Source organism: Cucurbita maxima, unplaced genomic scaffold (assembly GCF_002738345.1).
Source record: "Cucurbita maxima cultivar Rimu unplaced genomic scaffold, Cmax_1.0 Cma_Scf00041, whole genome shotgun sequence".
In the NCBI taxonomy this organism is placed as follows: domain Eukaryota; kingdom Viridiplantae; phylum Streptophyta; class Magnoliopsida; order Cucurbitales; family Cucurbitaceae; genus Cucurbita; species Cucurbita maxima.
In genome coordinates, this window is record NW_019272057.1 from 181,470 (window position 1) to 195,036 (window position 13,567).

Consider the following 13,567-nt stretch of genomic DNA (forward strand, 5'->3'; position numbering starts at 1 on the left):
TTTTTTTTTTTTTTTTTTTTTTTGTAATATTTTCTTAAAAATGATTTAATTAAGAGTTCTTGTAGTTTTACTACATTAGGGAAGTGATTCTACACATGTCCCGGTTGATTTTTGGATGATCAATGAGGATTGAGGATTTTCGTAGGAATGTTCAAAAAAATTGATGATCGGGTTTAGGTCAAATTTTATAACAATTTTGGTTATTATAAATATATATATATATATATATATAATTATTTTTTATTATTTGTTCTTCAAACACCTCTTTAAAATAATTTTTATCAAATTTAAAAATACTTTTTCAAAATATATATTTAAATGAAAATTCTAAATAAATTGTCTCAACTCGACCTGTTCTTGATTCTTTCGAATATTTATCTAAAAAGACATTTAGTATTAAGAAGTTAAATTTAATTCATGCACTTAATTCATTGAATTAGTTACAAAAAAAATATATATATATATTGGAATATGAGAAATTAATAACGGGTTATTTATTTATGGACCTTAGGGATTTAAAAAAATTGAAAAAAGTTGAAAATTATATGATAGTGTTGGTGATGCTGCTTCCTAAATTTCCATACACTTTTAATATAAAAAGGTTTATTAGGTCAATAAATGTTTATTTAAATCCTTAGCATCAGGATCTCAAATTTAGTCTCTTTTTTTTTTTTTTTTTTTTTTTTTTTTTTTTTTTTTTTTTTTTTTTTTTGTGGTAGCTGGTTATTTATCGCCTCAATCATTACCCGCCTATTATTTCTTATCACCGACTAAATAGGGCTGGAGACATAGATTATATTTTTCTTTTTAGTTTCTCGTTCCTGTTCAATTCTCCACCCGACCACACCTCACTCACCTATTATATATAAAATTAAGACACCAAATAAATATTTGTAAAAGATAGGTTGGAATATTAAAATTGGAGTTTTTATAAATTATGTTTGAATATTAAATTATATTTTTTTGTCTATGAAATATTATCAAATTTTTTATGACGTTATTTGAATTGAATATTTATAATAAAGATTATATTGTAAAGTGAAAAATATCCATTAAATATATTTGAATTGAATATTTATTTAAAAATATATCTAAAAAAAAAATTACTCACGAAAAGTATAATCTTCGAAAAAATAAAATGAGAACTTTCACGTAAATGAAGATTGAAACATAAAGATTTCCCAACCAGACTCCCATTCGAAATGGAAATGAAACCAAGATGGGAATGAGGAGTGCATCCCGACCCCAACCCACTTCGCCTCGTTGTCATCTCTACAGGCTGCTAGTCGTACCCACAACAATTTTTGTCAATTCCTTTTTCGATATTTCCTTTTATTTAAAGATTTGATATTTATATAATGGTAAAACTGGTTTTTTTTTTTTTTTTTTTTTTTTTTTTTTTTTTTTTTTTTTTTTTTTTTTTTTTTTTTTTAATTAATGTCTCACTTCGAGATTCTTCAGAATATTTGGCTTATCGAAAAAATTTCAGAAACAAATTTATTTAAATTTATTATTATATATTTAAAAATAATGTAAATATTTTGATTAAATTCCAAAAATAGTATCCCAACCTAAATCTAATTAAGAATTTAAACACGTCTTGCTTACTAAGACTAAAATTTATTTGGAAACAAATTTAATTTTTAAAGCTATAAATTTATAAATGAAACAAAATCCATCCCAATTTTATATAGATTATAAATTAGTTGAATTAAATATCAAATTTTAATTTTTATAATTTTAATAAATTCTAAAATTAATTATTTAAATTGATTTTATAATAAATATTTTTACCACGAACATTGTTCAATAAATCGAGACAAGGGTAAATTTAAGAGTTTTAAAAAGATTCATAGCGAAATTGATAATTATTCAAAATATAAAGGACCATCGGGCAAGTTTCTTTAATTATTTACTTTATTTGTTTAATTCTCAAATAATAAATATTTTGTTAGCTAAAAAAAACTTTTAAGGTTGTCGGGTTCGAGAGCCTGTTGCAAGTTGTTGTATTTGCTTTGGTTTTATTATTGTATTTTCTGTTTGTATGAGTGTCATACATGGATCACTTTTAAATGTACTACGGAATCAAGTAGTCATCAAACCTTCCCGACCAAGTATTATAATCTCTCTTGCTTATATGTATTAACGCAAATGACTTTCACAATGTTTACTTTTAACTTGTTTTCAATTGTGATGTCCCATATTCGATCGGGAGGAGAACAAAACAATCTTTATAAGGGTGTGGAAACCTTCCTCGAGCAGATGCGTTTTAAAGTCTTAAGGGGAAGCTCAAAAGGGAAAGCCCAAAAAGGCTTGGACCGTTACATCAATAATTTTTCTCACCCACGTCTTCTAAAACACTAGACTTGACTATACATCAAAATTGTCTGCAACACAACTTGGTCAAAGCAAATAATAATAAAAATAATAAATATATATTTTTTAAAGAGAAGGTTGATCAATAATTGATCATTCGTTGGCATTGAAATATCTATCTAAAAGCGCCCAAATTTGAGGCGTTTTTTAGCGCTTTCATCCATTTGCGTTCATCTTCTTCACGCTGCCGATGATGATTGATTGATTTTCCAATACCCACAAGAAAAATCCATTTTCGTCTTTATCTCTAAATCCCCCATTTCAAATCCCTTATCCAACTTCATCTCAATTATTTCTTATTTCAATCCAATCCCCATTGTTTCTACTACCCTTTGAATCATCAACCATCTCGACGGCCTTTTAATGGGGTTTGATCGAGAAGCCAGTTCTTCAACCAATCGCCTCCGATCTCCGGTGGCCAGAGAAGATACGCCCCTAATCGGCGGCTCCAAGCCTCTGTCTTCCGTTTCCAAAACATTCGCCAATGTTTTCATCGCGATTGTTGGTGCTGGCGTTCTTGGGCTTCCTTACGCATTCAAACGCACTGGATGGATCATGGGTCTTCTCATGCTGTTTTCCGTCGCGTTTTTGACCTATTACTGCATGATGCTCCTCGTCTACACTCGTCGGAAGATCGAATCGGTAATCGGATTCTCTAAAATTAACTCGTTTGGGGATTTGGGTTATACAATTTGCGGTGAGCCAGGGAGGATTCTTGTTGATCTTCTGATCATCTTATCTCAAACTGGGTTTTGTGTTGGTTATTTGATTTTCATTGGTAATACCATGGCTGATGTATTTAATTCCCCGACGGCTATAGATTTGAGCCCTAAGATTTTAGGATTAGCTCCCAAAGTTGTATACGTTTGGAGCTGTTTCCCTTTCCAATTGGGTTTGAACTCGATTCAGACATTAACCCATTTAGCTCCATTGAGTATTTTTGCTGATATTGTTGATCTTGGAGCTATGGTGGTTGTTATGGTGAAAGACGTATTGATTTGTTTCAAACAGAGCCCATCCGTGGAGGCATTTGGGGGGTTTTCCGTGTTCTTTTATGGCATGGGTGTGGCTGTTTATGCATTTGAAGGGATTGGAATGGTGTTGCCATTAGAATCTGAAACAAAGGACAAGGAGAAATTTGGGAGAGTTTTGGGTTTATCCATGGCGTTCATTTCTTCATTATATGGAGCATTTGGTGTTCTTGGATACTTTGCTTTTGGGGAAGAAACTAAAGACATGATCACTAGTAACTTAGGCCCTGGATTGATTAGCACCATTGTTAAACTGGGTCTTTGTATAAACCTGTTCTTCACTCTCCCATTGATGATGAATCCTGTTTACGAGATCGTTGAAAGGCGATTCTGGGGAGGAAATTACTGCCTCTGGCTGCGATGGCTGCTGGTTTTTCTTGTCAGTTTGGTGGCACTTTTGGTTCCTAATTTTGCTGATTTCTTGTCTTTGGTCGGGAGTGCTGTGTGCTGTGCTTTGGCGTTTGTGTTGCCTGCTTTGTTCCATTTCCTTGTTTTCAAGCAGGAATTGGATATGAAGGGATGGTGTTTGGACATTTCCATTGTTGTGTTGGGGCTTGTTCTTGGAGTTTCTGGGACCTGGTCGGCTCTGCTGGAGATTTTCTCTGTTAAGGTATGAATCTTTCACACATTTTTACCATTTTGTTTCTTGGTGAACTGTGCATATTCGCTGAAGTGATGAAGTTACTTAGAGCCAGAAAGAATCATTCTGTACTGTTCTTGAACTTTGGAATGCCTTGTAATTGTGTTTTGTTTTGGAAACTTTAAGGTTTTTGTTCTGTAATCTGTGCTGTGAAACCATGTTTTAATGGTGTCGTGTAAGATATATAAAGATCCTACCATATGTATTTGATTAGTTTAATGAAGATCCTACCGAGTTTAGCGCGTTTATAAAGATTTGTAGGCTCATACAAAATATTTGACCCGAACCACCATGAGTTGACCGAATGGTGAGGGTCAACTATTCTCCGCTTTAGTCCGTTATGTGTCGTCGTCGTCTGCTGTCTCTTGGTTTTAAAACTGTTTCGTTCCTCTCTCGAACCAATGTCGGATCTCACATACGTTCGTCTATATGATAAAATATGGTGAAGGAACGTTTTGTTTCGTTGATTGAGATTTGGAAGCTTGTTGGTTTGGAAATTTTGCACTTTGGATTAGATGCATTGATCTCATGCCACGTGGATGTTGGATTATTTTCAGATTTTTAAACCTTATCAAAATTTATTGTATCATAGTAGTGTGATTCTCATTAATATCTTTAATACCGTTACATTTAATACGAGCGAAGTTAGTGCAACGGTTGGGGAAAAAAGTCAAACGAATAAGGTTTGACCCATCATTGAAACCACACGATCTTATACAAGAGGTTGGTTTTCGGGCGATTTACTTGTTCGCCTACTGTTGATGAGGTCACTCGACTTTGTAGTTTTGTCGGACCTTAGGCGAGGTTTATCTTCGCCAACCGAACATCGCTCGTGCAGAATCCAAGCCTATTCAATCACACATGCTGTGTACACGTGCATGTTAAATCGTCGGCGACACAACCGACTTGTCTCTACACTAGGTCAAGTCATTTGGCTCGATCTTCTCTCTACTCAGGCTCAAAGTCTCTCAATGAGACATCACGTCTCATCATCTCATCTTGGTTTCCAATTAACATGGGCCATATACCTTAACGCCATCCCAATTCATGTGGAGCATTCTCGGTCCTTGCCTCTCACAAAACGTTTGAGAGATTATACAAGTGCAAACATCATCGAGAACCTCTCTCTCTACCTCTCATCCATCAACCAACAAGTTTCGGGAAGAACAGAAGAACAATTTCCTCGTCTCGACGCACATGAAGCCAATCCAATTTCATGTGTTTCAATCCGATTCAACTTAGTTCAATTCAACACATATCGTTCAACTCAGCTAACGTGGTTATTTTTCTAAAAAGGATAAAAATAAAATAAAATAAAAGTAAAAATAAAACATTAAAGAGAAAGAGTGTTAAAACAATGAAAATAATGATAATGAGTCATATTTCATGAAGGTCATTTATGTCATTTGAAAAATGGGCCCCATCCCATCCCCTTTAATTATATTATTTAATTTATCGAGCAAAATTTGCTAATTATGATTTATCTATTTATTTCTAAAACCCTTTAATTCCTTCTTTTTAACATTTTATAATTAAAATTTACAAAATATTAATTTTGATCCATAATCTCTATATACACATACATACATGATATGAATCAAGAGACATCAATCATACAATACGCTTCAATAAAGATGTGAATAAAATATTGTTGAAATTATCAAAAGATATTTCAATTCATGCCACATTAAATAAAAATGGGTGGATTACAATTTAGAGTAATTATATTTCATTAATATATTTTAAGACTTTTAATTTACTTTAGGTTACTATTACATAATGGTTAATTATGACCATTAAGTATGAATGTTACTAATTCTTACTCGTAATGCCTTTAATAGTTTCATTTTGAGATATATAAAGCCATGTATGTTGTATTTGTAAGTAAACTGAGAAAATATAGTCGACATGATCAATCTTGCTTGTGGAGTGATTCGAATCTCAAACAAGTGTTCTTGCATTGGGATATTTGATCAACAAAAATCATTCAAGCTAGATATGATCGATCTTTCTTGTAGAGTGATTCGAATCTCAAAGTTCTTGTCTTGAGATATTCGATCAACAAGGTAATCCGAATCTTACTCCTAGTATATATATATACACACTAGTATAATTATATAAATAAATAAATGTATTAATAAATAATTTGCAGCAACCTATAAAAAAAAAGCCCTTAGGTTTTTAATATTTATTAAATTTTACGCGTAAAGATTGGGATATTTAAACCATATCCAAACCTAAAAAATGAAGCACATACATTATTTGCATTTTGTCCCTCTTAAATTAATTGATTTTTCAGATATTCATTATTTTCTAAGGATTTAAATGCAACAGTCCTTCAACTTTAAACTTTTTTATTTTATTTTGGAGGACTTAACTTTCCAAAATTTGAATTTAACCCTTAGATTTTTCCCATTTTTCAATTTGGTCCTTTAACTTCACCTTGATTGTATCAATAAACCGACTTGAATTAAAATGTAGAATTTATTAAAATTACGATGTAATCTTAATTATTATGTATTTTTCGTATTTATCTTATGAATTAAACCTAATATGTTAAAGACTTATTGTGAAACCAAGCATTCCTTATTAGGGTGTGAAAACCTTTTCCTAACAGACGTGTTTTAGAATCGTGAGGCTGACGACAATATATAACGAGCTGAAACGGACAATATCTATTAACGGTAGATTTGAGTTATAACAAATGGTATTAGAGCCAGACACCGCGTGATATGTCAACGAGGACGCCGACCCTCAAAGAAATGGATAGTGAAATCCTATTATAAGGTTGGTGATGACAAGTTACGGACTAAAGTGGACAATATCTGGTAGTAGTCATTTGTTTTACTCTCTTCTCTTCAAAAGCTTCACAAACTAAACGTTGGCCAATAACTTTTTTGAACACACCACATGTGTTAGCCCAATAAAGGAAATCATTATAACGGTGGTAGTGGAACGTTTAATGACTAGAATTTGAAATTTGGATTTCATATCTCATGGCCTCGACATTTCTATGTCCTAGATTGCTAGAAGAGTAAAAATTATCTCTACAAACCAATACGAGCCATTTTAGGATGATTTGTCCTTGCTCACGTGCTTCTCAGAAAAATTCGATAAAGTAGACATGCCTTGTTAGTATAGACAGTAATTTTTAATTTTTTTTTTTTTGCCTTTTTAACGATCGTATTTGTAGGGATTGCTCATATTTAGATGAAGTATCAGTTCATTCATGTACGCTCGAGCGTCTGAAGTTGAGACGAGAAATGATGTGAAATTGACGAAAATGCCCCGACACACAAACCCTATTGAAAAGCAAAAGAGAGGTATTATTAGCTGTCACCAGCCCATTTCCCTCCCATTTATCCAAACTCTCAAAAGCTTTTATAAAATCTTTCCCCTTTCCCTTCATCTTCTTCACTCTCTCCTCCTTCAAACCCTAACAATGGCTCTCCTCTTCTTCTTCCTCCTCGCCGTCTCTGCAACTCCTCTTTCTTCCATGGCCGCCGCTCTCCCTTCCTTCCAAACTCTCAACACTAACTCCCACTTCTTCAACCCTAAACTCCCCCCTAACTCCCTCTCCTCCTCCAAGAAATTCGAGGGCTCCTCCGATTTAGTCAATCTTCGATACCACATGGGCCCTGTTCTTTCCTCGTCTCCGATCAATATTTACTTAATCTGGTATGGAAAGTGGTCTGTCTCTCAGAAATTGCTCATTAAGGACTTCATTTTGTCGATTTCCGCCACCGATCGCCGACGTCGCGCTGCCCCTTCACCCTCTGTCGCTGAGTGGTGGAGTACCGTCTCGCTTTACTCCGATCAAACTGGTGCTAATGTCTCCCGCTCCGTCGTTATTGCCGGCGAACACTCCGACCTCCACCACTCCCACGGCACTGATCTCACTCGCCTCTCGATCCAGAACGTAATCGCTACGGCGGTTCAATCGGCGCGGTTTCCGGTGGACCATCGGAACGGGATGTTTCTGGTGCTCACTTCTCAAGACGTTACAATGCAGGACTTTTGTCGAGCAGTTTGCGGGTTCCATTATTTCACTTTTCCGTCCATGGTCGGCTACACGCTTCCTTACGCTTGGGTTGGCCACTCCGGCAAACAGTGCCCGGAGCAATGCGCTTATCCCTTCGCCGTGCCGGCGTACATGGCCGGCGGTGGCCCAGGCGCTCTCTCGCCGCCAAACAGAGACGTTGCGTTAGACGGAATGATTAGTGTTATCGGCCATGAATTGGCGGAAGTCGCTTCGAATCCTTTGGTGAATGCTTGGTACGCAGGCGAGGATCCAACAGCGCCGACGGAGATCGGTGACCTCTGCGAGGGACTGTACGGCACCGGCGGAGGCGGCGGGTATATAGGGCAGGTAATGAGAGATGAAGGCGGGGGAACGTTTAACGTACATGGGAGAAATGGAAGGAAGTTCTTGTTGCAGTGGCTATGGAGTCCGGTTCTGAAGGCCTGCGCCGGTCCTAATGCTTTGGATTGAGTGATGAATGCTTAAATTTCAGATCAATTTCGTTGTTTATTGTAATTTGAAGAACTGCGGCGGCGTCAATGAACTCAGCCCGAGCACCGCCGTGGAGATGGGTGGCTCCGCCTTGCCGCGGAGGAGGGATTTGCAGGGACGGAGAAAGGGAATGAATTTATCTACAGTTTCTATAGTATATATTATTATATAAAATTAAAAATTAAAAATTTTGAATTTTGCATAATTTTATTTATTAATTATTAGAATAGGAATTTTGTTAGTTTTTGTGTTCCCCATCTCCACATTTTTTATTTGGAAAATAAATATTTTCGACTTTTTTCAAAATTTTCAGATTTTTAATTATTATTCCATTTATATGATTAAGAAAATTCGGTCCTTTAATTAATGATTTTGATTAAAAAATTATTAATTAAATGGATTTTTATAAATTAATTTTTTTTAATGAAACATACAAAATAATAATTTTAATAATAAAATTTTAATCTAAATTATATTTGGGTTCCTAGTCATCAATCAAATTTTTATAAATCTTAATAATTTAATCAAATTTTTAGAAATCATAATAATTTATGTGCTGATGGTAGTTAGTATTTAAAATAATAATTTTATCAGATATTTTTTACTACGGAGAAAATAAATTGATTTTTAGAATTATGTTTAATTTTTTTTAAAAAAATTGTTTTAAAGTATTCAACACCTATTTTTTTTAAAAAAAATGTAAAATTAATATTAAAAAAAAATGACAAAATGTAACTTTTAATCTATAATAGATTGGCCCAATAAATACACTATTAAAAGGAATTAGTTCCGGGTACCTAAAATTAAATATCCTACCCAAAATGTAATTTATTATATCAATTTTAAATTTTTTTATATCCCTATATTCTTTTTACGAAATTTAAGAAATTATATTTTATTATTTATGTGTTGGGTTTAATCAGGAAGGTATGTCACTTCACTTTACTACCCGACCCGACACAGATATATACATATATATATGTGTGTGTGGGGTCGGTCAGGGAATAAATAATTTTTTGAATCGGTCAACCAAAATACCAAAAGAAAGGAAAACAAAAACCATATGGGCCAAAAGAGGAAATAGCGGCCCACTTATTGGGCCCAATAACGAGAAAAAAAAGGTGTCTCAATCTCTGAGTTGGAAATTGGGAAGACACATTCCCACCCCCCATCGAAAAGGCTGTTTGTTGTATCCATTTTTAAAAATGTAGAAATTAGGAAGAAAAAATAATAATAATTAGTTTGTTCCCTGATTTCTATGCTTTTAAATTTGATTTTATGAGCCTAATTCTAATGGTATGGTTCCGAAGCAACTCACAAGACGGATTCATCCTATTTAGATATTAACGACCAAGAAACACAGGATTCTCTTTTGGAAAAGCCCTAAAAGGTACTGAATGGTCCAACAATTTGAAAACTAACCGGAGGAGGGAGGATCTTCGACACTTAAGTACAACCATGGAGAGGGAGGTAGTCACGTGCATAGGCATGTGCCAGCCAAAAGCAAAACGTATGGAAAAGAAACGAATCCGTTAACGACGAAGAACTGAAGGAAAACACCCATGGCAGGCAATGGCGGAGTCAGAGCTTGCAACCCCCTCACGTGTGCCAGTCCAGTGGCCAGACCCGGTGCGAAACTTGGAAACCAATTTCTAAAACGTTACGGTTTTAGCGAACTCTCATGAGAGTATAGACAGAGGCTCAAAATTATGAATTTTGGGTATTGATTAGTTATGTTTAACTTCGTTCTTAATATTTTTAAGATTCCAGATTTCATCTTCAATAAACTCTTACTCAGAGATTTCCGTTTCCCTTTTTGATTCTATATTCACAGAAAAAAAGAAGCTTAACATTAAAGAACTTGAACTCACCTCGAAAAGGATTCAGAAGTTCTCAATCTGGAAGGTAACACTGCTGTCAATCCATGCGTCGTTCTCCAAATGCTTCTCAAAGAATGAAGCTTCCCCACTGTTCTTCACAGACAAAGCAGATATGCTTCCAGTTCCATAACGTCCCTAAGAAAAAATGGAGCAAACCCATTTCAGATTCTCCATGGATATCATTTAAAAAGCTATTGATATCATTTTTTGTTACCAGTTCGGAATCTGTATCGACGAATATGGAACTGTATTGATATTCCCTTCGAGGAGAATAGATTCCGGGTAGCAAGCTTACATCGTCTTTAATTGTGTTGGTCATTAGCTTTTCAACCATCTCTTTTACTGGAAGTTCCCTGTCGCCATTTTTGTTCACGAACTCTCTCAAACTCTGGTCCAGTCGCAGTGCCTAAAAAACCGAGAAATTTTTTGAATGAGCTGATAGGTTAGGTTGAGGATTGTTGAGAGGGAGTCCCATGTTAGCTAATTTAGGGAATGATCATGAGTTTATAGGTAAGAAATACATCTCCATTGACATGAGGCCTTCTGAAGAAGCCCAAAGCAAAACCACGAGAATTAAAGCTCAAAGTGGCCAATATCATACTATTATGAAGATTCGTGATTCCTAACCGTTACAATATGATTAATGATTTAATTATATTACCAAAAAAAGGTCAACGATTCATAGTGCCAAAGGTGAAAATTGAAAGCTGTAGAAACTTTAACAAAAGGATTGAGGAATTGAGATGTTTGTGTCTTACCTTGGGCCATGGAGAGTCGAGTTGTGCATTTGTGAGTACATGAATGCCGGGGGGGACCTCAGTGACAAGGCTGTCGCTGTTGTTAATTGGTCTGTTGGTGATATAAAACATGGTTTTCGAGGGAATGTCGGCGATTATCAAGTTGAAACCGTTGAACTGGTGCGCTTCCTTTTCGACTTCTTTGGCGAAGTCGAGGGGAGTTTTCTTGCTCTGTTGAGACAAAAACACAGGAGAATCATTATTCTATGACTCCAAATGCTATTAATTATGTCTTGTCAGCTTTGCCAACGTCAACTTTCTGTTTGCATTTCACTGAAAAGACAACGGTGGGACTCGCAGATCTTACTGTTTGTAAAGTGGATAAGTTCAATGGAATCCAAAGGCACGAAGGGTGGTTTCTGAAGTCATTTGGTGTCTTTTTCAATCCCTCCTACTTGTATGAGATAATCATCTCATAGAGCTCTTAGGTGTGTTCGTTAAGTTCTAGAATTCTATTACTAGCTTAGGAGATTTTGGTTGGTTTGAAAGTTAGAAAGTGCAGTGCCGGTTCAATCTCTCTTGACAATTTCAGCGAGAACACTGGCCCCCAAGGGGATGGATTGTAAGATCCCACATCGGTTGAAAAGAGAAACAAAACATTCCTTATAAGAGTGTGGAAACCTCTCCCTCAGACGCGTTTCAAAACGTGAGGTTGGCGCAATATATAACCGGCCGAAGCGGACAATATTTGTTAGCGGTGAGTTTGGGCTCTTACAACTCTTAGTTGAGTTCTTACAACTCAATTGTCTTTGTATTTCTTGAAGACGACGTTGTTAGTATATCTATCCACTTTTCTAAAGCGTGTAAACTATGTCCGTTCTATGCCCTTATTCTCTATAAGAATGACCATTATTTTCATTGACAAGAGCAAAGTACCAAAACATGTTCTATCTTCAATCTTCATCCATCGTTAGCGCTTCCTATTCACTAGTACACGAAACGGACAAAACTAGCATAGCATGTTCTATCTTCGATCTTCATCCACCATTTGTAATTTCAATCAGCTTTTCCTGTTCACTGGTAGAATACCACACACAAAAGTAGCATGTTTTATCTTCAATCTCCATATCCATCATTAGCAATTTCTATCATCTTTTCCTTTTCACTTTTTCTGTTTACAAAGTAAACAGCTCAATCATAACTAGCATGTTCTATCTTCAATCTCCATCCACTATTCGTAATTTCAACCAGCTTTTCCTTTTCACTAGTACACAAGAAAACAAAACTAGCATGTTCTATCCTCAATCTCCATCCATCGTTAGAAAATTCAATCAGTATTTGTAACGGTCCAAGCCCACAGCTAGTAGATATTGTCCTCTTTAGGCTTCCCCTCAAGGTTATCCCAAGGTTTCCACACCCTTATAAAGAATGTTTCGTTCTCCTCCCCAACCGATGTGAGATCTCACAGTATTTGTTATTCATGAGTACACAGCACCCTACAACAAAACCAACAGCTCCTTCTTGGTTACACACAAGGTCCTGCTTGCAGCAGTACCTCCATCCGCATAATATTCCTATATATAACTCAAGTAGACTTAATCGACCAAAACAGGTTAATCTGGCGTTTCAACGAATTCAAGTTCCAGTTTGTTCCTCTAGATTACTAATCTCGATGTAACAACACTGCACAACAATGATTTTTCAAATTAATTTTATGAAACTAATCATACCCAAATTCACTTTACCTTCAAGAAACGAACGGGGAGCTCTCCTCTGCTTTTAGCCTGAGGAAGTAACTCAACTTCCCTGAAATTTGTGAGAAATGCAACTCTTCCATTTCTTGAGCAAGCCAGCCACGTCCCGCCGGCCAAACCATCTCTCCCGCCCAAAATTTCGTTACATTCCCACCATTCCAGCGGCTTCGTGGGCCTAAAAAGGGAAAAACCAAAGAGATTTTACAAAGTCTGAAACTGTCGATCGATTCCCCCCAAGAAAATGAAAAGGAACGTAATTAAAATTGGACGAACCTACTGTGATATTCGTCACGATTGAGCAGAAGGAAGAATGGATATAGCGGATGAGCTTGCCACAGAAACGCTGCTATGCACATGATGAAATCGAACCGACAAACCGATAGTGAAGATTCAACGACTCTACGCGAGCTGATCCTTCATTTTACAGAATATTGCTCCAATCGCCATCGCCACCGACTTGAACTCTCGTAGCAGGCATACATGGCGGCTCGTGGTCTGGGTCCAATATTCACAGAACCCATATACTTCACCCAAATCGGACATCTTGGTTTGAAGTAAGCGTGGGCCCAAATTTGGGAGAGTTTCCATTTTTTAATATATATATATATATATAATATTTTATAAAAAAAATTATAT

General features: G+C 35.7%; 3 protein-coding genes across 4 annotated transcripts; 2 read left to right on the forward strand and 1 right to left on the reverse strand.

Annotated features, from left to right (window-relative positions):
• Positions 1-2,463: 2,463 nt before the first annotated feature.
• LOC111469813 (amino acid transporter AVT3B-like) lies at positions 2,464-4,295 on the forward strand. The gene has a single exon (XM_023115252.1). The coding sequence runs from the start codon at positions 2,740-2,742 to the stop codon at positions 4,021-4,023; it is 1,284 nt and encodes a 427-aa protein (XP_022971020.1). The 5' UTR covers positions 2,464-2,739; the 3' UTR covers positions 4,024-4,295.
• A 3,107-nt stretch (positions 4,296-7,402) lies between these two features.
• On the forward strand, positions 7,403-8,737 carry LOC111469815 (protein EXORDIUM-like 5). The gene has a single exon (XM_023115254.1). The coding sequence runs from the start codon at positions 7,490-7,492 to the stop codon at positions 8,537-8,539; it is 1,050 nt and encodes a 349-aa protein (XP_022971022.1). The 5' UTR covers positions 7,403-7,489; the 3' UTR covers positions 8,540-8,737.
• Positions 8,738-9,934: 1,197 nt separating this feature from the next.
• On the reverse strand, positions 9,935-13,473 carry LOC111469854 (transport and Golgi organization protein 2 homolog). 2 transcript variants are annotated; one of them, XM_023115309.1, is made up of 6 exons: positions 13,205-13,473; positions 12,923-13,106; positions 11,199-11,408; positions 10,655-10,846; positions 10,432-10,575; positions 9,935-10,212 (listed from the first exon to the last, which is right to left on the reverse strand). In XM_023115309.1, exons 1-5 carry the CDS (start codon positions 13,285-13,287, stop codon positions 10,444-10,446), a joined length of 801 nt encoding a protein of 266 aa, XP_022971077.1. In that variant the 5' UTR covers positions 13,288-13,473; the 3' UTR covers positions 9,935-10,212; positions 10,432-10,443. The 2 variants fall into 2 exon arrangements, with proteins under 2 accessions (XP_022971077.1, XP_022971076.1); XM_023115308.1 differs by lacking the exon at positions 9,935-10,212 and having other exon boundaries at positions 10,265-10,575.
• Positions 13,474-13,567: the final 94 nt, after the last annotated feature.

Excerpts from the sequence above, each read along its gene's own strand:
- LOC111469813 (XM_023115252.1), top strand. The coding sequence starts at position 2,740 with ATGGGGTTTGATCGAGAAGCCAGTTCTTCAACCAATCGCCTCCGATCT.
- LOC111469815 (XM_023115254.1), top strand. The coding sequence starts at position 7,490 with ATGGCTCTCCTCTTCTTCTTCCTCCTCGCCGTCTCTGCAACTCCTCTT.
- LOC111469854 (XM_023115309.1), bottom strand. The coding sequence starts at position 13,287 with ATGTGCATAGCAGCGTTTCTGTGGCAAGCTCATCCGCTATATCCATTC. Across the intron at positions 10,847-11,198 it reads TCGACTCTCCATGGCCCAAG|GCACTGCGACTGGACCAGAG; the intron begins GTAAGACACAAA and ends TCGGTTTTTTAG. Across the intron at positions 10,576-10,654 it reads TCGATACAGATTCCGAACTG|GGACGTTATGGAACTGGAAG; the intron begins GTAACAAAAAAT and ends ATTTTTTCTTAG.